Source organism: Rhipicephalus sanguineus, chromosome 9 (genome assembly GCF_013339695.2).
Source record: "Rhipicephalus sanguineus isolate Rsan-2018 chromosome 9, BIME_Rsan_1.4, whole genome shotgun sequence".
Taxonomy (NCBI): Eukaryota; Metazoa; Arthropoda; class Arachnida; order Ixodida; family Ixodidae; genus Rhipicephalus; species Rhipicephalus sanguineus.
Window position 1 is genome coordinate 61,341,591 of NC_051184.2, and position 18,997 is coordinate 61,360,587.

At 50.4% G+C, this 18,997-nt stretch overlaps 1 protein-coding gene and 1 long non-coding RNA gene across 3 annotated transcripts in view; one reads left to right on the forward strand and one right to left on the reverse strand.

Annotated features, from left to right (window-relative positions):
• The window catches only part of LOC125759836 (uncharacterized), a 29,786-nt gene extending 21,698 nt beyond the window's left edge, over positions 1-8,088 (reverse strand). Inside the window, exon 1 of one of the 2 annotated variants that reach the window (XR_007417542.1) lies at positions 8,061-8,088. This is a non-coding gene — a long non-coding RNA (uncharacterized LOC125759836). Of the gene's footprint in view, positions 1-8,033 lie in introns of both variants that reach the window. The other variant, XR_007417543.1, reaches the window with a different exon arrangement.
• Positions 1-18,687, forward strand: part of LOC119405237 (RNA-binding protein 14-like) — a 42,401-nt gene extending 23,714 nt beyond the window's left edge. Inside the window, exons 3-6 of the mRNA XM_049419451.1 lie at positions 8,173-8,752; positions 10,110-10,165; positions 17,089-17,980; positions 18,563-18,687. Of these exons, the coding sequence (XP_049275408.1) occupies positions 8,173-8,752; positions 10,110-10,165; positions 17,089-17,980; positions 18,563-18,564 (1,530 nt within the window). The 3' untranslated portion in view covers positions 18,565-18,687. The remainder of the gene's footprint in view (positions 1-8,172; positions 8,753-10,109; positions 10,166-17,088; positions 17,981-18,562) is intronic.
• Positions 18,688-18,997: the final 310 nt, after the last annotated feature.

Below are 18,997 nucleotides of genomic sequence, written 5' to 3' on the forward strand. Positions count from 1 at the left end.
GACGAGCACAGCATGAGCCGCGACCCTCCCGTGTGCTACAACTGCGGTTCCACAGGACACATAGCTCGGTATTGTCGTCAACGCCGCCCATCACGAAGGACACCACCCATGTTCTCGCCACCAGGAACCGGTACATCATATGACCTGCGAACGACCGACTTGTATCCGAGGGACCGTTTTTCGCACGAGACCAGACGCAGCGATTCCCCAGCCTCTGAGCGGAGTTTGACACCACCATCTAACCGACCCCGTCGCTCGCCGTCCCCTCGGCGTCGTACGTCCCCTCCGCCGCCGGGAAACTAGCATCCGCGGCCGATGGAGGTGAGGTCGCCGGACGGTCTTTCCAAGATATACCTCTGCCTGTTGTGATGTTAAAAAACAAAGTGAATGTGTTGATTGACGGAATACCGACGATGGCTTTAGTTGATACTGGGGCGACTGTGTCTGTGATGAGCCTCGCCTTCAAAAATCGGCTAGGCCACAAAGTTATGTTTTCTTGGACCGACGCCATTACCTTTCGTGGAGTAGGCGGCGAGTGGCTTCATCCCCTCGGTGTTTGTGCTGTGAGTGTTTTGTTGGCTGGAAAAGTGTTTGCGTCGGAATTCCTGGTTCTTCCTCGTTGTTCGCACGATGTGATTCTTGGTATCGATTTTCTTGAGCAATGCGGCGCTTCCGTCGACTGTGGCAGTGGCGAAATATCGTTAAACCAGTTATTTATACCGGCACTTTCTGAACAAAGTTCACGTGGCGAAGACAGGAACACACTCAGTGTGATCGATGAAGTGATAGCACCATCTTGGTGCCTGACACCCGTTCGTGTCTCTTCAAGTGCCGTTGATGCTGCTTGTGTTGACTTTGTAGTTGGGCCTCTCAGCATAAACTGTGCTAAAAAGAATATACTTGTGCCCTGTTCTGTCGTGTGCATGGCGAAAGGAGTCGCAACATTGTGGGCCCTGAACTGTTCCGCCACGCCGGTTGTGCTTCCTCGCGGTATGAAGATCGCTTTCTTCGATGAAGCCTCATGCAGCTCAATAGCAGCACTAACTGCGGACCCCGCCACAGCTTCCTCTCCTTGCGATAATCGTCATCACGATCTAATGCTCGGTATGATCAGTAAGGCTCTCAGTACAACGGAACGGCAAGCGCTGGTACAGGTCCTTTCCCGGCATATTGCTGCATTCGACTTTGAACATGGAGATGCGCCACTTCAGCTACCGTCATCCCGCACTCGCCATGGAATAGACACCGGCTCAGCACACCCCATCCGCCAGAAGCCCTACCGAGTGTCATCCTCCGAGCGCAAAGTTATTGCCGAACAAGTAAAGGACATGATGAAGAAAGGTGTCGTTCAAGAGTCGTCCAGCCCGTGGGCAGCCCCGGTGATCCTTGTCCGGAAAAAAGATGGTTCCTGGCGATTCTGCGTGGATTACAGGCGTCTAAACGCAGTGACAAAGAAGGATGTCTATCCCCTACCACGAATTGACGACGTCATTGATTGCTTGCACGCCGCTTCTTATTTTTCAACACTTGATTTGCGATCGGGTTATTGGCAAATACCTATGGAACCTGAAGACAAGGAGAAGACTGCATTCGTGACTCCAGATGGCCTGTTCGAATTTAATGTTATGCCTTTTGGCTTTTGCAATGCTCCTGCCACTTTTGAAAGATTTATGGACACAGTACTGCGCGGTCTAAAGTGGGAGATATGCATGTGTTACCTTGACGACGTTGTAATCTTTGGCCGCACGTTTGAAGAACATAACAACCGTCTCAGCCTTGTCCTCGACTGCATCGAAAAAGCCGGGCTGGTTCTGAATTCCAAGAAATGCCGGTTTGGCGAACGTCAAACACTGGTTCTAGGACACTTAGTGGACAAGGATGGCGTCAGACCCGATCCTCGTAAGATTGAAGCAGTGAGCTCCTTCAAACCACCGCAGTCTGCACGAGAACTTCGTTCATTCATCGGCCTATGTTCGTATTTTCGTCGTTTTGTTCCCCGGTTTGCCGAGATCGTCTACCCACTCACAAGTATCCTGCGACAGGACGCAGCCTTCAACTGGACACCAGACTGTGACGCCTCATTCTCCCAACTTAAGTTTATACTAACGTCAGCACCCCTCTTACGTCACTTCGATCCATCTTGCTCGCCCGAGGTTCACACTGACGCTAGTGGTATCGGCATAGGAGCAGTGCTTGTACAACGTCACAGTGGTGCAGAGCATGTCGTCGCATACGCCAGCCGTTGCCTGAGCAAATCTGAACGCAATTATACGGTTACGGAACAGGAATGCCTGGCAGCTGTTTTCGCCGTCCAGAAGTTCCGCTGTTATCTTTACGGGCGACCATTCAAGATAATTACCGACCACCATTCCTTATGCTGGCTGATCGGTTTGCGTGATCCCTCTGGTCGCCTCGCACGTTGGGCGCTGCGCCTTCAGGAATACGACTTTACGGTGTCATACAAGAGTGGCCGTCGTCACGCTGACGCGGACTGCCTCTCTCAGATTCCTCTCGCCACTACCGACTGCGATGCTGATAATTTTGATGACTGTCTCGCTGCAGTTACTAGCACGTTTCCCGACGCGGCCGACTTTCAGCGAGAACAACGCAACGATCTCACCCTCGATCCGCTTTTTGTCGCCGCCCGTACGTCCCACGGCAGCGGTCGCTTTACTGTTCGGGACAAGTTGCTCTACAAGACTAACCACTCTAAGCCTGGAGCGCGTTTTCTGCTAGTTGTCCCCGAGAGCCTCCGCTCCGATGTTTTACGTGCCATGCATGACGATGCCACATCCGGCCATTTCGGCTTCGTGCGAACGCTGCACCGCACGCGGGAACGCTTTTATTGGCCGAAGATGTACGAAACAACCAAGCGCTATGTCGCTAGTTGCGAAACGTGCCAACGTCACAAGCGACCTGCCACCGCAGCGCCAGGCCCCCTTCAGCCATTGACACCACCCAGTACGCCTTTTGAACAAGTAGGAATTGACCTTTTGGGTCCATTTCCTTTATCTAACAATAGGAACCGCTGGATAATCGTCTGCGTGGACCATCTTACACGGTATGCGGAAACAGCAGCCATACCCTCTTCCACCGCTGCTTCCGTGGCGGTCTTCTTGCTGCACTCCGTGGTCCTTCGCCATGGCCCACCGCGTGTCATTATCAGCGACCGTGGCCGCCAGTTCACTGCTGATGCTGTTGAAGAATTACTTCGTATGTGCACTACACAGTTCCGTCATTCAACACCGTACCATCCGCAGACAAATGGTCTCGTTGAACGGACAAACAGAACGCTGACCAACATGCTTGCCATGTACGTTTCCGCCAATCACAAGAACTGGGATGACGTGCTGCCTTTTATCACTTATGCGTACAACACGGCGAAACACGAAACAACGGACTTTAGCCCATTTTATCTCCTGTACGCCAGGTTACCGCGAAGCCCTCTGGACACTTTCTTACCCTTCATTCTGCACAATGACGATTCTGTATCGCAGACCTTGTGCCTCGCGGAAGAAGCGCGTCGAATAGCTCGTCTTCGGACACTGGCCTCGCAACGTCGTTCGAAGGAGCGGTACGACGACCGTCACGAACAAGTATCGTTCGAAAAAGGCGATTTGGTGTTGCTTTGGACACCGCAACGCAAGCGTGGATTGTGCCAAAAGCTTTTGTCACAATATTCGGGCCCATTTGTAGTCGTGGACCGTCTCAGCCAACTCACTTACGTAATAGCTCGTCTCCTGAGCAATGGTCGACGATCAAGCGGAACGCAGCTCACTCATATTGTTCGCCTCAAACGGTTCTACCCTCCTTGACCATCTTGACTCGCCCTACGGGCTTCGTCTGCTTGCGGGGGAATGTAACGGTCATGCGAAAGACAGAGAAGAGAAAGAGAAGAAGAGGAGAACGAAGGGTTTTTGCAAGGCCGCAGCGCGCTACCACCATCATCCATCTCCTGTAAATAAAACCCTCTCATCACAACTCGTTGTAACAATATATATATATATATATATATATATATATATATATATATATATATATATATACACGCAGTGAAACAGACGCGCGTACGAAGCGATTTATTGACGTTTCGGCCGCGGGTCCGGCCTTCATTCTGATGAAGGCCGGACCCGCGGCCGAAACGTCAATAAATCGCTTCGTACGCGCGTCTGTTTCACTGCGTATATTTACCCGGACCTAGAATCATCTTTTCTCGACATATATATATATATATATATATATATATATATATATATATATATATATATATATATATATATATATATATATATATATATATATATATATATATATATCTCGGTGCGTTAGTACACTTCTTCCTTTCATTCTTACTCGAGTAAATCGATAAATAAATGCAGAAATAAAGAGAATGGCAAACCCAGAATAAAGCGGAGCCAATGGGTAGGCATTCATGTTAAGAAGACATGACGTGGAACATGGACATAACAGAAAAGTCGAGAGAGTGAACAGCTATCTCTCACGTAGACCACTACTCGCACTTGATTTATAGGTATGGCTTCTTACGTAGGAATGCGCAGATAAATATGTGTGTCTACCTTCGGTTCCGCCGCTGTGTGATTTTCCAGTTGTTAGCGGCGTGTATACACTCCTGTGTCGGTGTTAGCACGCCCTGTTTTTATAAAGGGCCCCTAACAGCCTAAAAATACAACAGAAAACAAAAACAACGAGTGCATTATTCTCTCTTGGCGTTTCTTGTCTTTTGGTGCACTTCGTGATGCCAGAACAGTGATTCACGTCACATTATCAGGGTACATATTTTCGACTAGTTCATATACGAGAAATAACAGTTGTGAATTGTCTCCCATACTTCTTTGCTATGCAGCCGCCCACCCGCTCTTCCTTCTTACGCACGACGATAGTGCGCGATTAACTGATTTCGCTCCATTTTGTGCGTTTGCGACCGCGAATGCAGAGATAAGAGACTGTAGACGACAAGCGCGAAATCATGATAGGTTCAACGCTTAGTGCGGACATTGTACGCGTGCTTTATGAAGAAATAAGTGAGGAGGAGATGTCCCCTGTAAGAAGGGTACTGAATACAAGAACGAAACCAATGAAAAAGGCGCCGGATTATATTATTCTTCCAACGGACGCACTCTTTACAGCGGAGACGATGCAGCTTTCCAGGAAAAAGGCGAGCCCGTTTCGACGGTTTTTTTTTGCATATTATTATTGCGTTAGCAATTGTATGGACACTCAGGACAGGTTTTCACCGTCGCCGTCATGTTTCGTAGAAACTCTAAATCGATAACATCGCTCCGCATATTGTATGTTCTACCCACGAGTGAAAGCTCGCGAGCGTTGGCAAGGAACATGGCTAAAGCAGAGATGAAACAAGCTGGCGCCATCTCCGTCACACGAAATAACATCAACCCGCGTGCGAGGCCTGCCGTCGATTGCTGCTCAAGCAGAAGGAAACGCCCCTCCCGTCATTTGCTGGCCGAAGGAGCAGGAAAGGATGTCTGGAGAGATGGACTGCGTAACTCGAGCAGCATCTGTGAACTCTGACTATAAGGGCGCGGTCGAGAGTGCTGGCACGTGCGCTATTTCGGCAGACTTCCCCAGCGAACGGCTCGTCCACCTTCTACGCGCTGTGAGGGCTGTGATCTCACTGCTTCGCGCTCGGACCACTGGTACGACAAACTGACCGAAAACCACCACTTTATCATGTTACATGGGCCTGCCAACACTCAAAGGATGTGCCAATAAACAACACACCAACACCGGAGCAGTGGGAGGCTGCGCTGTCCTGCTCGAAGCCTGAAGAACAGCTCAAGCTGGTCGACAGAGCGCGCAAGATAACAAAGGCCACAGGGGCCCTGGACTGAGGGCTCCACCTTCGCCAGGAGAATTTCATTGCACCAATAAAGTTTTGCATTCATTCATTCTCTCGCCGGAGTGGCCGTAGTGCCATACACCAGCGTTTTGCAGAGTTAAGTGAGATCGGAGCAAAAAAAGTTAGCTGCTAGCCCTCGTTCATGTAACATTACGGCGTGTACTTATCGCATTCACTGCTTCGCCCTCTCCTCCCCCCCCCCCCCCCCCCCCCCCCCGCGCCGCGTCGCCGCCGGTCCGATGAACCCCGCGCCGTTCACGCGCCGCCGCCGGAGGTTTGGGTCCGGCGCATATGTCTAGATCGAACCCTCGACTTTCGGGTACGAGAGAATAACGAGGCTGTCGATCCATCAGTCTGAAAATGACACAGTACTACTCGTTGGCGTCCTTTACAAAGGAGGGAATATGTGAAGCGGGCAAAGAGGGTGACGACGCAAAGTTGTTCCGACAGAATGGCAGGCTCGCTACACCGGAAAAAATACGGTACTACTATTCGCGTCCACTGTATCGAAATCACGTCATTTATCCACTTATTTTATCTTGCATGGCACGATGCGCGTCGTTCACCTCATCGGACCACACTCATTATTCCACTGGCACGACCAGACCACGGTTGCGTAATACTCGTGGCAGTATAGACCACTTAATTCTCAGGGTTTCATCGTTTCTTTTTTAGTTTCTTCGATTCTTGGCTGGAATCCTTCACGGGCGTCCTCCTCAAGGTTAAGGGGCACGGAGCGCTCTAAATGCTAACACATGAACTCTCATAATCCCGTTTTCTTGTGCTTTTTTTTTCCTCACTCGTTTTACTGGAGCGAGGCTCGGAATAACAAAAATCACTGAAATTGTTGACACGCCCTTGTTTCGCTGAAATTTTACTGCCCACCCTACATCACGTGTACGCGGATTGAAGGACGCTTTTTCCGTATAAAAGGAGCCCGCCGATCCGAGATCGATCAGCAGTTGGCTCAACAGCAGCTCCGAAGTCCACCATGGTAAGCCACATCCAATCCAGTCCTCTAGTTCCCTTCGGTATATAGTGACACAGCTTCAAATAAGCAGCTCAGAGAAGGATATGTGCCAGACTTGACGGAAGTAACACGATACAATACTATACATTCACGTAACTCCCAACATGTGCACGGGCATCAGTTTTCGTAAACCAGTACTGCTGAAGTCTGCAGGCCGGAGGGAAAGTTCACTAGAAGCGAAGAACAGTCACCAGACCGTTTTGCAGCGTGGACCCACGAAGGAAACTCGTATGGGTTCTTCGGAAGGAGAGTTAACAAAAAGTTCATCCCGTTCCCAGATTCGAATACAGGACCAACGTCTCTCCGGGGCAGTAATTATATGATCTAAACAGATGGCTATCAGATGATCGCCACTACAGGAAGGATTAAAGACAACTCGAGCCAGGGTCGCTGAATGTGCCAAATCTATACTGTTCAAGAGTGCCAAGTCAAGGAAGGTTCCCGATGCAGGATTTCCCAAGGACCGAGAAATTAATAGAACGCAGGGACCTATCGCGTCTTCGACCAATACAATATATTCGCGACACTAAAACTGGTACGCGTTTGGTAAAAGATTGCGGACTGTTAAATGATTCCCGGAAAACTGTTCCGGGCTACGGAAGTCGGTGAAGAAGCAAATGTCCGAGGTTAACGCATCGGGATGGCGTTGCAGAGCTGTAGCGTTACACATGAAGATTACAACGCCAGAGAACATAGCTAAATAGAAATGAGCGAAATTGGCTAGATTAGAGGTCAGTGACCACCTTGGTCAAGAATAAGTCTAGGCACAAAGCTAACGGTGACTACGTACGATCTGGTCCACGCAATAAATATGCCTTCATGTACACACCGATGCGCGGTCTGCTCGTAAGCCTTCGCATTGTCCACAAAAATAAGGGTGCGGCTACTCCTTTGCTTTCTCAATATGGCTAAAAGGCAGAGTGTGAACGTGCATGTGCATTTGACTACGCAGATCCGTGCCTGCGTCCTCCTGGCTCTCGCCACCAGCGCTTTCGCTGGCTACACCGGCTACGGCTACGGCCTCGGCTACGGCTACGGCCACGGACTCGGTCTCGGCTACGGCCTCGGCTACGCCGGCTACGCTCCAGCTGTCTCCACCGTCCACCACGCCCCAGCTGTCGCCACCGTCGCCCACGCTCCAGCTGTCGCCACCGTTGCCCACGCTGCGCCAGCCGTCGCCACCACCACCTACCACGCTGCTCCAGTCGCCACCTACGCCGCTGCCCCAGTTGCCACCTACGCTGCTGCTCCAGCCGTCGCCAAGGTTGCCACCTACCACGCTGCTCCAGTCGCCACCTACGCTGCCGCCCCAGTGGCCACCTACGCCGCTGCCCCAGCCGTGACCAAGGTTGCCACCACCTACCACGCCCCAGCTGTCGCCACCGTTGCCCACGCCCCAGTGGCCACCTACGCCGCTGCCCCAGTCGCCACCTACGCTGCTGCCCCAGTCGCCACCTACGCTGCTGCCCCAGCCGTGACCAAGGTTGCCACCACCTACCACGCCCCAGCTGTCGCCACCTACGCCGCTGCCCCAGCCGTTGCCACTGTTGCCCACGCTCCAGTGGCCACCGCTGTCGCCGCTCCAGTCGCCACCTACGCCGCTGCCCCAGCTGTTGCCACCACCACCGTGCACCACGCTGCCCCAGCCGTCGCCACTGTTGCCCACGCTGCCCCAGCCGTCGCTGCCTACCACGCCGCCCCAGTCTACGGCTACGGTGTCGGCACCCTCGGCTACGGCGTTGGCCACTACGGCTTCGGTCACGGTCTCCTCGGCTACGGCCTGAACTACGGCTACGGTCTTGGCTCTCCCTACCACTACGGCGCTCTCCTCCGCAAGAGGAAGTGTGAGTATGCCCTTTGTTTCTACCCAGGCGGGATTTCTACACTGAAGTAACGTAGCACAACGTTTAGTCCCGCCGCTCCAGTGACCAAGGCCTGCCAGGTCTTGTCAAATTCGCCTAAAGGCAAAATATAAATCCGCCTAGCAGCATGGCCCATGTAGCCGGAATTGGAAAACATGCAGCAGGAAGTTGCGGCTGGCTAAGAAAGAAACAATATACACCTCGCTCAACTGAAGAGCTAAAAACTTTGAAACGAACGGTAGCCACTAGAAGTATTTCGTTCATAAGACTAAAAAAAATGTTTTCCACCGCTCGTAATGCGCATGCTGTACGCTTGAATATCATCGTTAGCCTTCACTTCACTGCTAAGGTTTTTATTTACCTTTGTCAAATGTGCGAACAGACGTGAAACACTTTGTGGTTCCCTGCGAACAAAATACTAGTTCGCATAGCCTTTCCTTCATTTCGCGATAGTAGACACCCAAAAAAAAAAAAACATTCCCGCCACGTGTCCAGTGTCTGCGACTAAAGTGACATTATTATTTTTTCGATCTTTCCAGAGACCATCCGAGCGTAACTTATTTCAAGAGAGACAAGCAGGCGAGTTATCGCCAGCCACCTCTGTACTGCGCCAGCTTCGAGCATGGACGACTAAGGTGGACGAATAAAACTGGTCTACACAACATTACGTCTCTGACTCCCACGCGTCCGTTTCGTGCTCGTCTACCCGTTGAGGGAGACAGCAGAAACTGGCGGTACAAACTAGACAGATAGACACGTTAAAGGCCAGGGCGTGCAAACACTTGACACAAGAGAGAAGTTAAGACACCAGAAACGCCGACTAACGCTCATGGCCATGAAGGTTTTTGACGACAGGTCGGCAAAAAATGTGGAGCTCACTCAGACTCACTCATGAAGCTTATTTTGCCCTAGAGCTCACTCGCACTCAGACTCACCAAAACTTCCCTCTACCGGACTCACTAAAATTTTCTCAACCGGATTCACTCGGACCCAAGCTCACCAAAATATTACTCACCGGAACTTACTCAGACTCAGACGGCTCGATCTGTCCCTGAGTGACTCTGAGTGAGTCGACTCATGAGTGAGTTTGCCGACCTATGGTGGTAACCGAGGACCCATGATGTTGCATTTCAAAAACTCTTTACGTGTCCTCGCGAAGGCGGGCATCAAAGGCAGGTCACTTTGAAAAGCACGTCATTGCTTTCATTTTCACTTTAGCATCCAATGCGAAGCTTGTTCTCTTTGGACACGACCAATAAGAGAAGGAAGAAACATTGCTCCCCCCCCCCCCCCCCGCACACCTGATGGAGAACCAAGCGCACGCCTGTGCTCTTGCTAGCCTTCGGCGTTTACCACATCAATGATCATGCCCTTGACGTGGGCAGCTGCTACATGGTCAGCCTCACGGTTCCTGCGTACCGGCAGACGGCGACTGGTGTCGAGATTTAGTAGGCTAGGCCTAAACGGGCGCGCTCGTACTCAAAAATGGCGACTGCATTCACAACGCTTCCATGTTCGCATGTGTTCGCCCGACGACTTTTGCACCAATGACATGTCTACCATCACGAGTGGAGGTCCTCTGTCTTTGTCCTTAAGAATAGTCTTAAGGTGTACGAAAAGCTTTCGTATGTGTGTACCAGTGTTGCGGACTTACCACTCCGGAATCATTACACATTTTCGCGACCCCGGAATGAAATGGGGACAACGCTTGGAGGGATGGAATGGGAATGTAATTACGTTTTTTACCGAAAATAACGCACGTTTTCGTCTACGCGCTGTTTTTCAAACTTCAAACATTAGTTAGTCAGAGCCTCGAATTTAACAGTAAAGCAGTATTTTCACTGCGCAATTATCCTGTGCGTTGCCTCCCATTGATACCACCACACGAAAATGGCGAATACTCTATGCACAGCCTGATCTTTACCTCACGAGCAGTTTAGCACCTCACACACGTAAATAACCTTTGCGACAAGGAAGACATTGCATAACTGCGCACAGGCAAACAAAGAAGGTTATCCTCACCCCATCTATGCCTGCGAGGCGCGCTTGACAGGCGTGAGTGCTGACGAGCAGTGCGGCCCAATGTTCCGTATTCGATGCAAAGGCACAAAGTGCCTGAGCGCTGCACTGTTCCAAATAATACCAGCAGATCTAGAGGGTATTGTTCCCCATTCACCAAATCTTGGTTTTCTCGATATTCACGACCACTCCAAGCCGTGACAAAACTGCTTAGTCTTCTTGAACAATACTTTTGTCAGCATAAAAATGCGCTATGTCGTCATTTTAGCATTAACACATTCAAGCTTAAACAATACTAAAACATCACCATTCGTTCAAACATGCTGACCATGTAAATACTAAAGGTAGCCGGAGAACTGCCCCTACGTCAATTAGCAGGGTGGTTGTACTGCAGGAGATATGTCACCAAGCTACTATCCCTCGACCTTGGCAACGTGTTTTGCGCATCTTTGCAGTTCTTAATGCATCTGATGCCATCAGCTTTGTTCACTCGATAAAACTACCGAGATGCCTTTCCGACGTTGAGGAATTACAGGAATGGAATTGAACTGCCAATCCCGGCGTGGGAACGGGCTAAGCTTTTCATTCCGAGGAATTGAAAGGAATAGAATTGCGGCAATTTCTAATTCCCCGGAATGGAATTGGAATGCAATGGAGGCGCCCATTCCGCAACACTGGTGTGTACAACCGCTGCTCTATAAGCAATTATCCTGTTGACTCCCATTGATACCCCCACACGAAAATGGCGAATACTCTATGCACAGCCTGATCTTTACCTCACGAGCTTTTTAGCACCTGACATACGTAAGCAACCTTTGCGACATGGAAGACATTGCATAACTGCGCACAGGCGAACACAGAAAGTTATCCTCACCCCATCTATGCCTGCGAGGCGCGCTTGACAAGCGTGAGTGCTGACGAGCAGTGCATGCAGCCCAATGTTCCGTATTCGATGCAAAGGCACAAAGTGCCCAAGCGGTACACTGTTTCAACTAATACCAGCAGATCTAGAGGGTTTTGTTCCCCATTAACCAAATCTTGGTTTTCTCGATATTCACGACCGCTCCAGAGGCGTGACAAGACTGCTTAGTCTTCTTGAACACTACTTTTGACAGCATAAAAATGCGCCATGTCGTCATTTTATGATTAGCACATTTAAGCTTAAACAATATTAAAACATCACCATTCGTTCAAACATGCTGACCATATAAATACTATAGGTAGCCGGAGAACTGCCCCTACGCCAATTAGTAGGGTAGTTGTACTGCAGGAGATATGTCACCAAGCTACAATCCCTCGACCTTGGCAACGTGTTTTGCGCATCTTTGCAGTTCTTAATGCATCTGATGCCATCAGCTTTGTTCACTCGATAAAACTACCGAGATGCCTTTCCGACGTTGAGGAATTACAGGAATGGAATTGAACTGCCAATCCCGGAGTGGAAACGGGCTAAGTTTTTCATTCCGAGGAATTGGAATGCAATGGAGGCGCCCATTCCGCAACACTGGTGCGTACAAATGCTGCTCTATAAGCAGTGGACTAGAAACAAAAAAAAAAGAAAGGCGGCGCCCATAGTGCTGTGGTTTTATTGCATGATATAAGCAATGCTATCATGGCGGTTACATCACTGCTGGTATATAGTACGTGAGAGGTAACAAGAAAGTCTATGCTAGAACTCCGAAGCGCCGACTCTCTTCCGATAGCATACACGCTTGTGATGTCTATACAGCTGGCACGTACCACGTCGCGCGCAACCTTGCACATCATTTACACTCTTCCAATTTAGCGCACACTGGGACGCACTCGCTTGACTCACCTCATTTCTGATGGATACTTCGAACGTGGAAGGGGAGGTAGGGAATTCCGAAATTGGGAAATGTACAGATGATGGCGAGATGGAACCTGTCTTCCAACCCAACAGGCCTGAGTTCCTAACCCTTTGGTCACGACACCACCTGTGCTTTACAGCTGCCAAAGAAGCTCTTCGAAACATTTGGCACGTGCTTCACCTGCCGGTTTCTCGTAGATTCCCATGTGCCAGCTAAAGCAATTTGAGATGCTGTTTTAGGGTGCAATGTCTTACGCACGTGTTTTATTTCAATTAGGGATGTGTGGATATTCAAAATTTCGAATATTTTTCGAATAGCGTTTGCTATTTGATTCGCACTGGAATTTTACTATTCGAACTATTCGAACTTCCCAAAAACAAATACACTCAACGTCCGATTGGAAGTGGTCCCTAGATTTCCAATATGCTTCACCTCATCACACCCCGGTATTGCGGCAGAGCTGCTTTTCAAGCTCCGTCACGGTCGAACTTGGCCTAGACACAGTCAACGTGAAATTGAAAGTGGTCCCTAAATTTTCAATATGCTTCACCTCATCACACCACCGTATTGCGGGAAAGATGCCTTTCAAGCTCCGCTACGGTCGCAAATGTATTAACTCAAGAAAACGCTGGTTCCAACATGGAGATGAAAGATGCAGCAGAGTTGGGGGCTCAATTAATGCTGTTTTGGACCTGAAATTTGGGCAGGAAGTACGAAAAATCGGACGCCGAAGCTTATTAGCATCCAAAATTTCAGACGTTCTTATATATTAACGTCTACGAGGTAGATTTGGAACTCCGGACTTGAAGGAAGCATACCCTTGTCCGCCACATCAGTTGGGTTTCCACAGAAGTTGAAAGACGAGGAGAGGATGAGGAAATGGCATCTTTGCCTATCACGTGCAAAGTGTTGTCGGCAACACTTTGGTTGCACCAAATCATGCACATAAATACAATTCAGCCTCTACATTGCCTCGTTCTTGATAAGACATAAATGAAACACCACCCCGCCAGTGCTTCATCAACCTAGCGAAAAGAAACACTTTCAAGTTGCTATCTCATAAGAGCATGCTTAGGAATCCTCACCAACTTCTTTTTCTGCAATTTCGTTTCGAAGTATTCCAGAAACATTCTAGAAATATTCGAGAAATATTCGAAAAATATTCGATTCGAGTCGTGCTCACACTTCAATATTCGAATTCGCTTCGCACCCAAATTTTTCCTATTCGCACAGCTCTAATGTCAATGCAAAGGATTCTTAACCAGTTCAACCTATAGTTTTCTGCAAAGGGTACCATGGCTCTGCTACTGGGACGGTCCCGAAAAGAGAGAACTTTATTATTTGAACAGGCTTCGACTTCAGTCCTAAGGTGGGTGGCCTCCTCAGTCCAGGTATAGCCATGGGTCGCTGCCGCCGCCTGAGCTCCTTTTTCCAACCGTAGCTGGTTTTCAGGGTCTTTCGTCACCAGCAGAGCCTCCTTCCACCGGTCTTCCATTTCCTCCACCGGTTACGCTGCTTTCTGCTCGTTATCGCCTCGTGTGGTGATGACGGTGGTACGTACGGGTGTGTCCGCCATAGCGGCGCTAATAACAATTGCCGGGGTTTAACGTCCCAAAACCACGATATGATTATGAGAGGCCGTAGTAGAGGACTCTGGAACTTTCGACCACCGGGGGTTCTTTAACGTTCACTGCCATCGCACAGTGCACGGGCCTATAACATATCGCCTCCCTCGAATCCCGGCCGTGGCGGCCGGGATTCGATCCTGCTACCTTCGTGTCAGCAGTCGAGCACCATAACCACAACACAACAGTGGCGGATGCCGTATGGCGATTACGTCGTTCGGCTCCTGACGCGAAAGCCGCGGGTTCGATCCCGCCTGCGGCGTTCGCATCTCGATGAAGGCGAAATGACCCGTGGACTGTTCGATGTCAGTGCACGTTAAAGAACCAAGGTGGTCGAAATTTCCAGGGCCCTCCAGTACGACGTGCCTCATAACCACATTGTGGTTATGGCGCGTAAAACACCATGATATCATTATTATTACGTCCGGGTTCTTCTTGCGCCCCAGCGCCATGTGGCGTACGATGTTGTGCGTGTCAGGTGGGCAGAACTTGAAGCCCCGCCCTTGGGCACCTGGATACATTGTGTGCAGTGTCGTAGGCAGAAACTTTTTCCAAAGGGGGGGGGGGGGTGTCTCAACCATGCTTTATGTGTGTTCGCACTATCGGCGTCAAATTAAACGCAAACGGCGGCAAGAATTCGCAGTGGTATTTGACGCCGACAGTACGTGCGTTTCTGTATGTGACCCAGCAAATACGACGTACCACACCGGGAATTTTTCAATGATAAGTAGAACTAGTAGTAGTAGTAGTAGTAGTAGTAGTAGTAGTAGTAGTAGTAGTAGTAGTAGTAGTAGTAGTAGTAGTAGTAACAGTAGTAGCAGTAGTAGTAGTAGTAGTAGTAGTAGTAGTAGTAGTAGTAGTAGTAGTAGTAGTAGTAGTAGTAGTAGTAGTAGTAGTCGTCGTCGTAGTAGTAGTAGTAGTAGTAGTAGTAGTAGTAGTAGTAGTAGTAGTAGTAGTAGTAGTAGTAGTAGTAGCAGCACCAGCAACAGAAGCAGCAATTTGTGGGGCTTTACGTGCTACGACGTAACAAAGAAGCAAGCCGTAGTAGAGGGCTCCACAAGTTTCTACCATGTAGTGTCCGTTACCATGTCCTCATACCGCACAGTACACGGGCCTCCATAGCATTTCGCCTGCAGAGAAACGCGACAGGCGCGGCTGGGATCGAACCCGCGACTTTCGGGTACGAGAGAATAACGAGGCTCTCGATCCATCAGTCTGAAAATGACACAGTACTACTCGTTGGCGTCCTTCACGAAGGGGGGAATGTATGAAGCGGGCAAAGTGGGCGACGACGCAAAGTTGTTCCGACAGAATGGCAGGCTCCCTACACAGGAAAAAATACGGTACTACAATTCGCGTCCACTGTATCGAAATCACGTCATTTATCTACTTATTTTATCTTGCACGGCACGATGCGCGTCGTTCACCTCATCGGCACACTCTCATTATTCCACTGGCACGACCAGACCACTGTTGCGTAATACTCGTGGCAGTATAGACCACTTTATTCTCAGGGTTTCATCGTTTCTTTTTTAGTTTCTTCGATTCTTGGCTGGAGTCTTTCACGGGCGTCCTCGTCAAGGTTAAGGGGCACGGAGCGCTCCAAAGGCTACAACATGAACTCTCACAATGATCCCGTTTTCTTGTGAGTTTCTTTTTTCCTCACTCGTTTTACTGGAGAGAGGCTCGGAATAACAAACATCACTGAAATTCTTGACACGCTCTTGTTTCGCTGAAATTTTACTGCCCAACCTACATCACGTGTTCGCGGAGTGAAGGACGCTTTTTCCGTATAAAAGGAGCGCGCCGATCCGAGATCGATCAGCAGTTGGCTCAACAGCAGCTCCGAAGTTCACCATGGTAAGCCACATCCAATCCAGTCCTCTAGTTCCCTTCGCTATATAGTGACAAGGCTTGAAATAAGCAGCTCAGAGAAGGATATGTGCCAGACTTGAGGGACGTAACACGATACAATACTATACATTCATGTAACTCCCAACATGTGCACGGGCATCAGTTTTCGTAAACCAGTACTGCTGAAGTCTGCAGGCCGGAGGGAAAGTTCACTAGAAGTTCACTAGTCACCAAACCGTTTTGCAGCGTGGATCCACGAAGGAAACTCGTATGGGTTCTTCGGAAGGAGAGTTAACAAAAAGTTCATCCCGTTCCCAGATTCGAATACAGGACCAACATCTTTCCGGGGCAGTAATTATATGATCTAAACAGGTGGCTATCAGATGATCGCCGCTCCAGGAAGGATTAAAGACAATTCGAGCCAGGGTCGCTGAATGTGCCAAATCTATCCTGTTCAAGAGTGCCAAGTCAAGGAAGTTCCCGATGCAGGATTTCCCAAGGACCGAGAAATTAATAGAACGCAGGGACCTATCGCGTCTTGGACCAATACAATATATTCGCGACACTAAAACTCGTACGCGTTTGGTAAAAGATTGCGGACTGTTAAATGATTCCCGGAAAACTGTTCCGGGCTACGGAAGTCAGTGAACAAGCAAATGTCCGAGGTTAACGTATCGGGATGGCGTTGCAGAGCTGTCGCGTTACACATGCAGATTACAACGTCAGAGAACACAGCTAAATAGAAATGGGCGAAATTGGCTAGTTTAGAGGTCAGTGAGCACTTTGGTCAAAAATAAGTCTAGGCACAAAGCTAACGGTGACTACGTACGATCTCGTCCACGCAATGAATATGCCTTCATGTACATAACGGTGCGCGGTCTGCTCGCAAGCCTTCGCATTGTCCGCATAAATAAGGGTGCGGCTACTCCTTTGCTTTCTCAATATGGCTAAAAGGCAGAGTGTGAACGTGCATGTGCATTTGACTACGCAGATCCGTGCCTGCGTCCTCCTGGCTCTCGCCACCAGCGCTTTCGCTGGCTACACCGGCTACGGCTACGGCCTCGGCTACGGCTACGGCCACGGACTCGGACTCGGCTACGGCCTCGGCTACGCCGGCTACGCTCCAGCTGTCTCCACCGTCCACCACGCCCCAGCTGTCGCCACCGTCGCCCACGCTCCAGCTGTCGCCACCGTTGCCCACGCTGCCCCAGCCGTCGCCACCACCACCTACCACGCTGCCCCAGTCGCCACCTACGCCGCTGCCCCAGTTGCCACCTACGCTGCTGCTCCAGCCGTCGCCAAGGTTGCCACCTACCACGCTGCTCCAGTCGCCACCTACGCTGCCGCCCCAGTGGCCACCTACGCCGCTGCCCCAGCCGTGACCAAGGTTGCCACCACCTACCACGCCCCAGCTGTCGCCACCGTTGCCCACGCCCCAGTGGCCACCTACGCCGCTGCCCCAGTCGCCACCTACGCTGCTGCCCCAGTCGCCACCTACGCTGCGGCCCCAGCCGTGACCAAGGTTGCCACCACCTACCACGCCCCAGCTGTCGCCACCTACGCCGCTGCCCCAGCCGTTGCCACCGTTGCGCACGCTCCAGTGGCCACCGCTGTCGCCGCTCCAGTCGCGACCTACGCCGCTGCCCCAGCTGTTGCCACCACCACCGTGCACCACGCTGCCCCAGCCGTCGCCACTGTTGCCCACGCTGCCCCAGCCGTCGCTGCCTACCACGCCGCCCCAGTCTACGGCTACGGTGTCGGCACCCTCGGCTACGGCGTTGGCCACTACGGTTTCGGTCACGGTCTCCTCGGCTACGGCCTGAACTACGGCTACGGTCTTGGCTCTCCCTACCACTACGGCGCTCTCCTCCGCAAGAGGAAGTGTGAGTATGCCCTTTGTTTCTACCCCGGCGGGATTTCTACACTGATGTAACGTAGCACAGCGTTTAGTTCCGCCGTTCCAGTGACCAAGGCCTGCCAGGTCTTGTCAAACTCGCCTAAAGGCAAAATACAAATCCGCCAAGCAGTATGGCCCATGTAGCCGGAATTGGAAAACATCCAGCAGGAAGTTGCTACTGGCTAAGAAAGAAAAACAATATACACCTCGCTCAACCGAAGAACTAAAAACTTTGAAACGAACGGGAGCCACTAGAAGTATTTCTTTCATAAGACTAAAAAAAGTTTTTGACCGCTCGTAATGCGCATGCTGTACGCTTGAATATCATCGTTAGCCTTCACTTCACTGCTACGGCTTGTTTGTTTTTTTCATTTACCTTTGTCAAATGTGCGAACAGACGTGAATCACTTTGTGGTTCCCTGCGAACAAAATACTAATTCACATAGCCTTTCCTTCATTTCGCGATAGTAGACGTCCCCCCCCCCCCCCAAAAAAAAAAAAAAACATTCCTGTCGCGTGTCCAGTGTATGTGACTAACGTGACATTATTCTTTTTTCGATCTTTCCAGAGACCATCCAAGCGTAACTTATTTCAAGAAAGACAAGCAGGCGAGTTATCGCCAGCCACCTCTCTATTGCGCCAGCTTCGAGCATGGACGACTAAGGTGGACGAATAAAACTGGTCTACACAACATTACGTCTCTGACTCCCACGTGTCCGTTTCGTGCTCGCCTGCCTTTCGAGGGAGACAGCAGAAACTGGCGGTGCAAACTAGACCGATAGACAGGTTAAAGGACAGGGCGTGCAAACACTTGACACAAGAGAGAAGTCAAGACACCACAACCGCCGACTAACGTCGTTCATGGCCGTGAAGGTTTTTGACGATGGCGACGACCGAGGACTCCTGATGTAGCGTTCCAAAAACGCCTTACTTCCCCCACCTCGGGAAGGCGGGGACCAAAAGCAGGTCATTGTACGCGATCGCTTCATTTTCACTGTAGCAT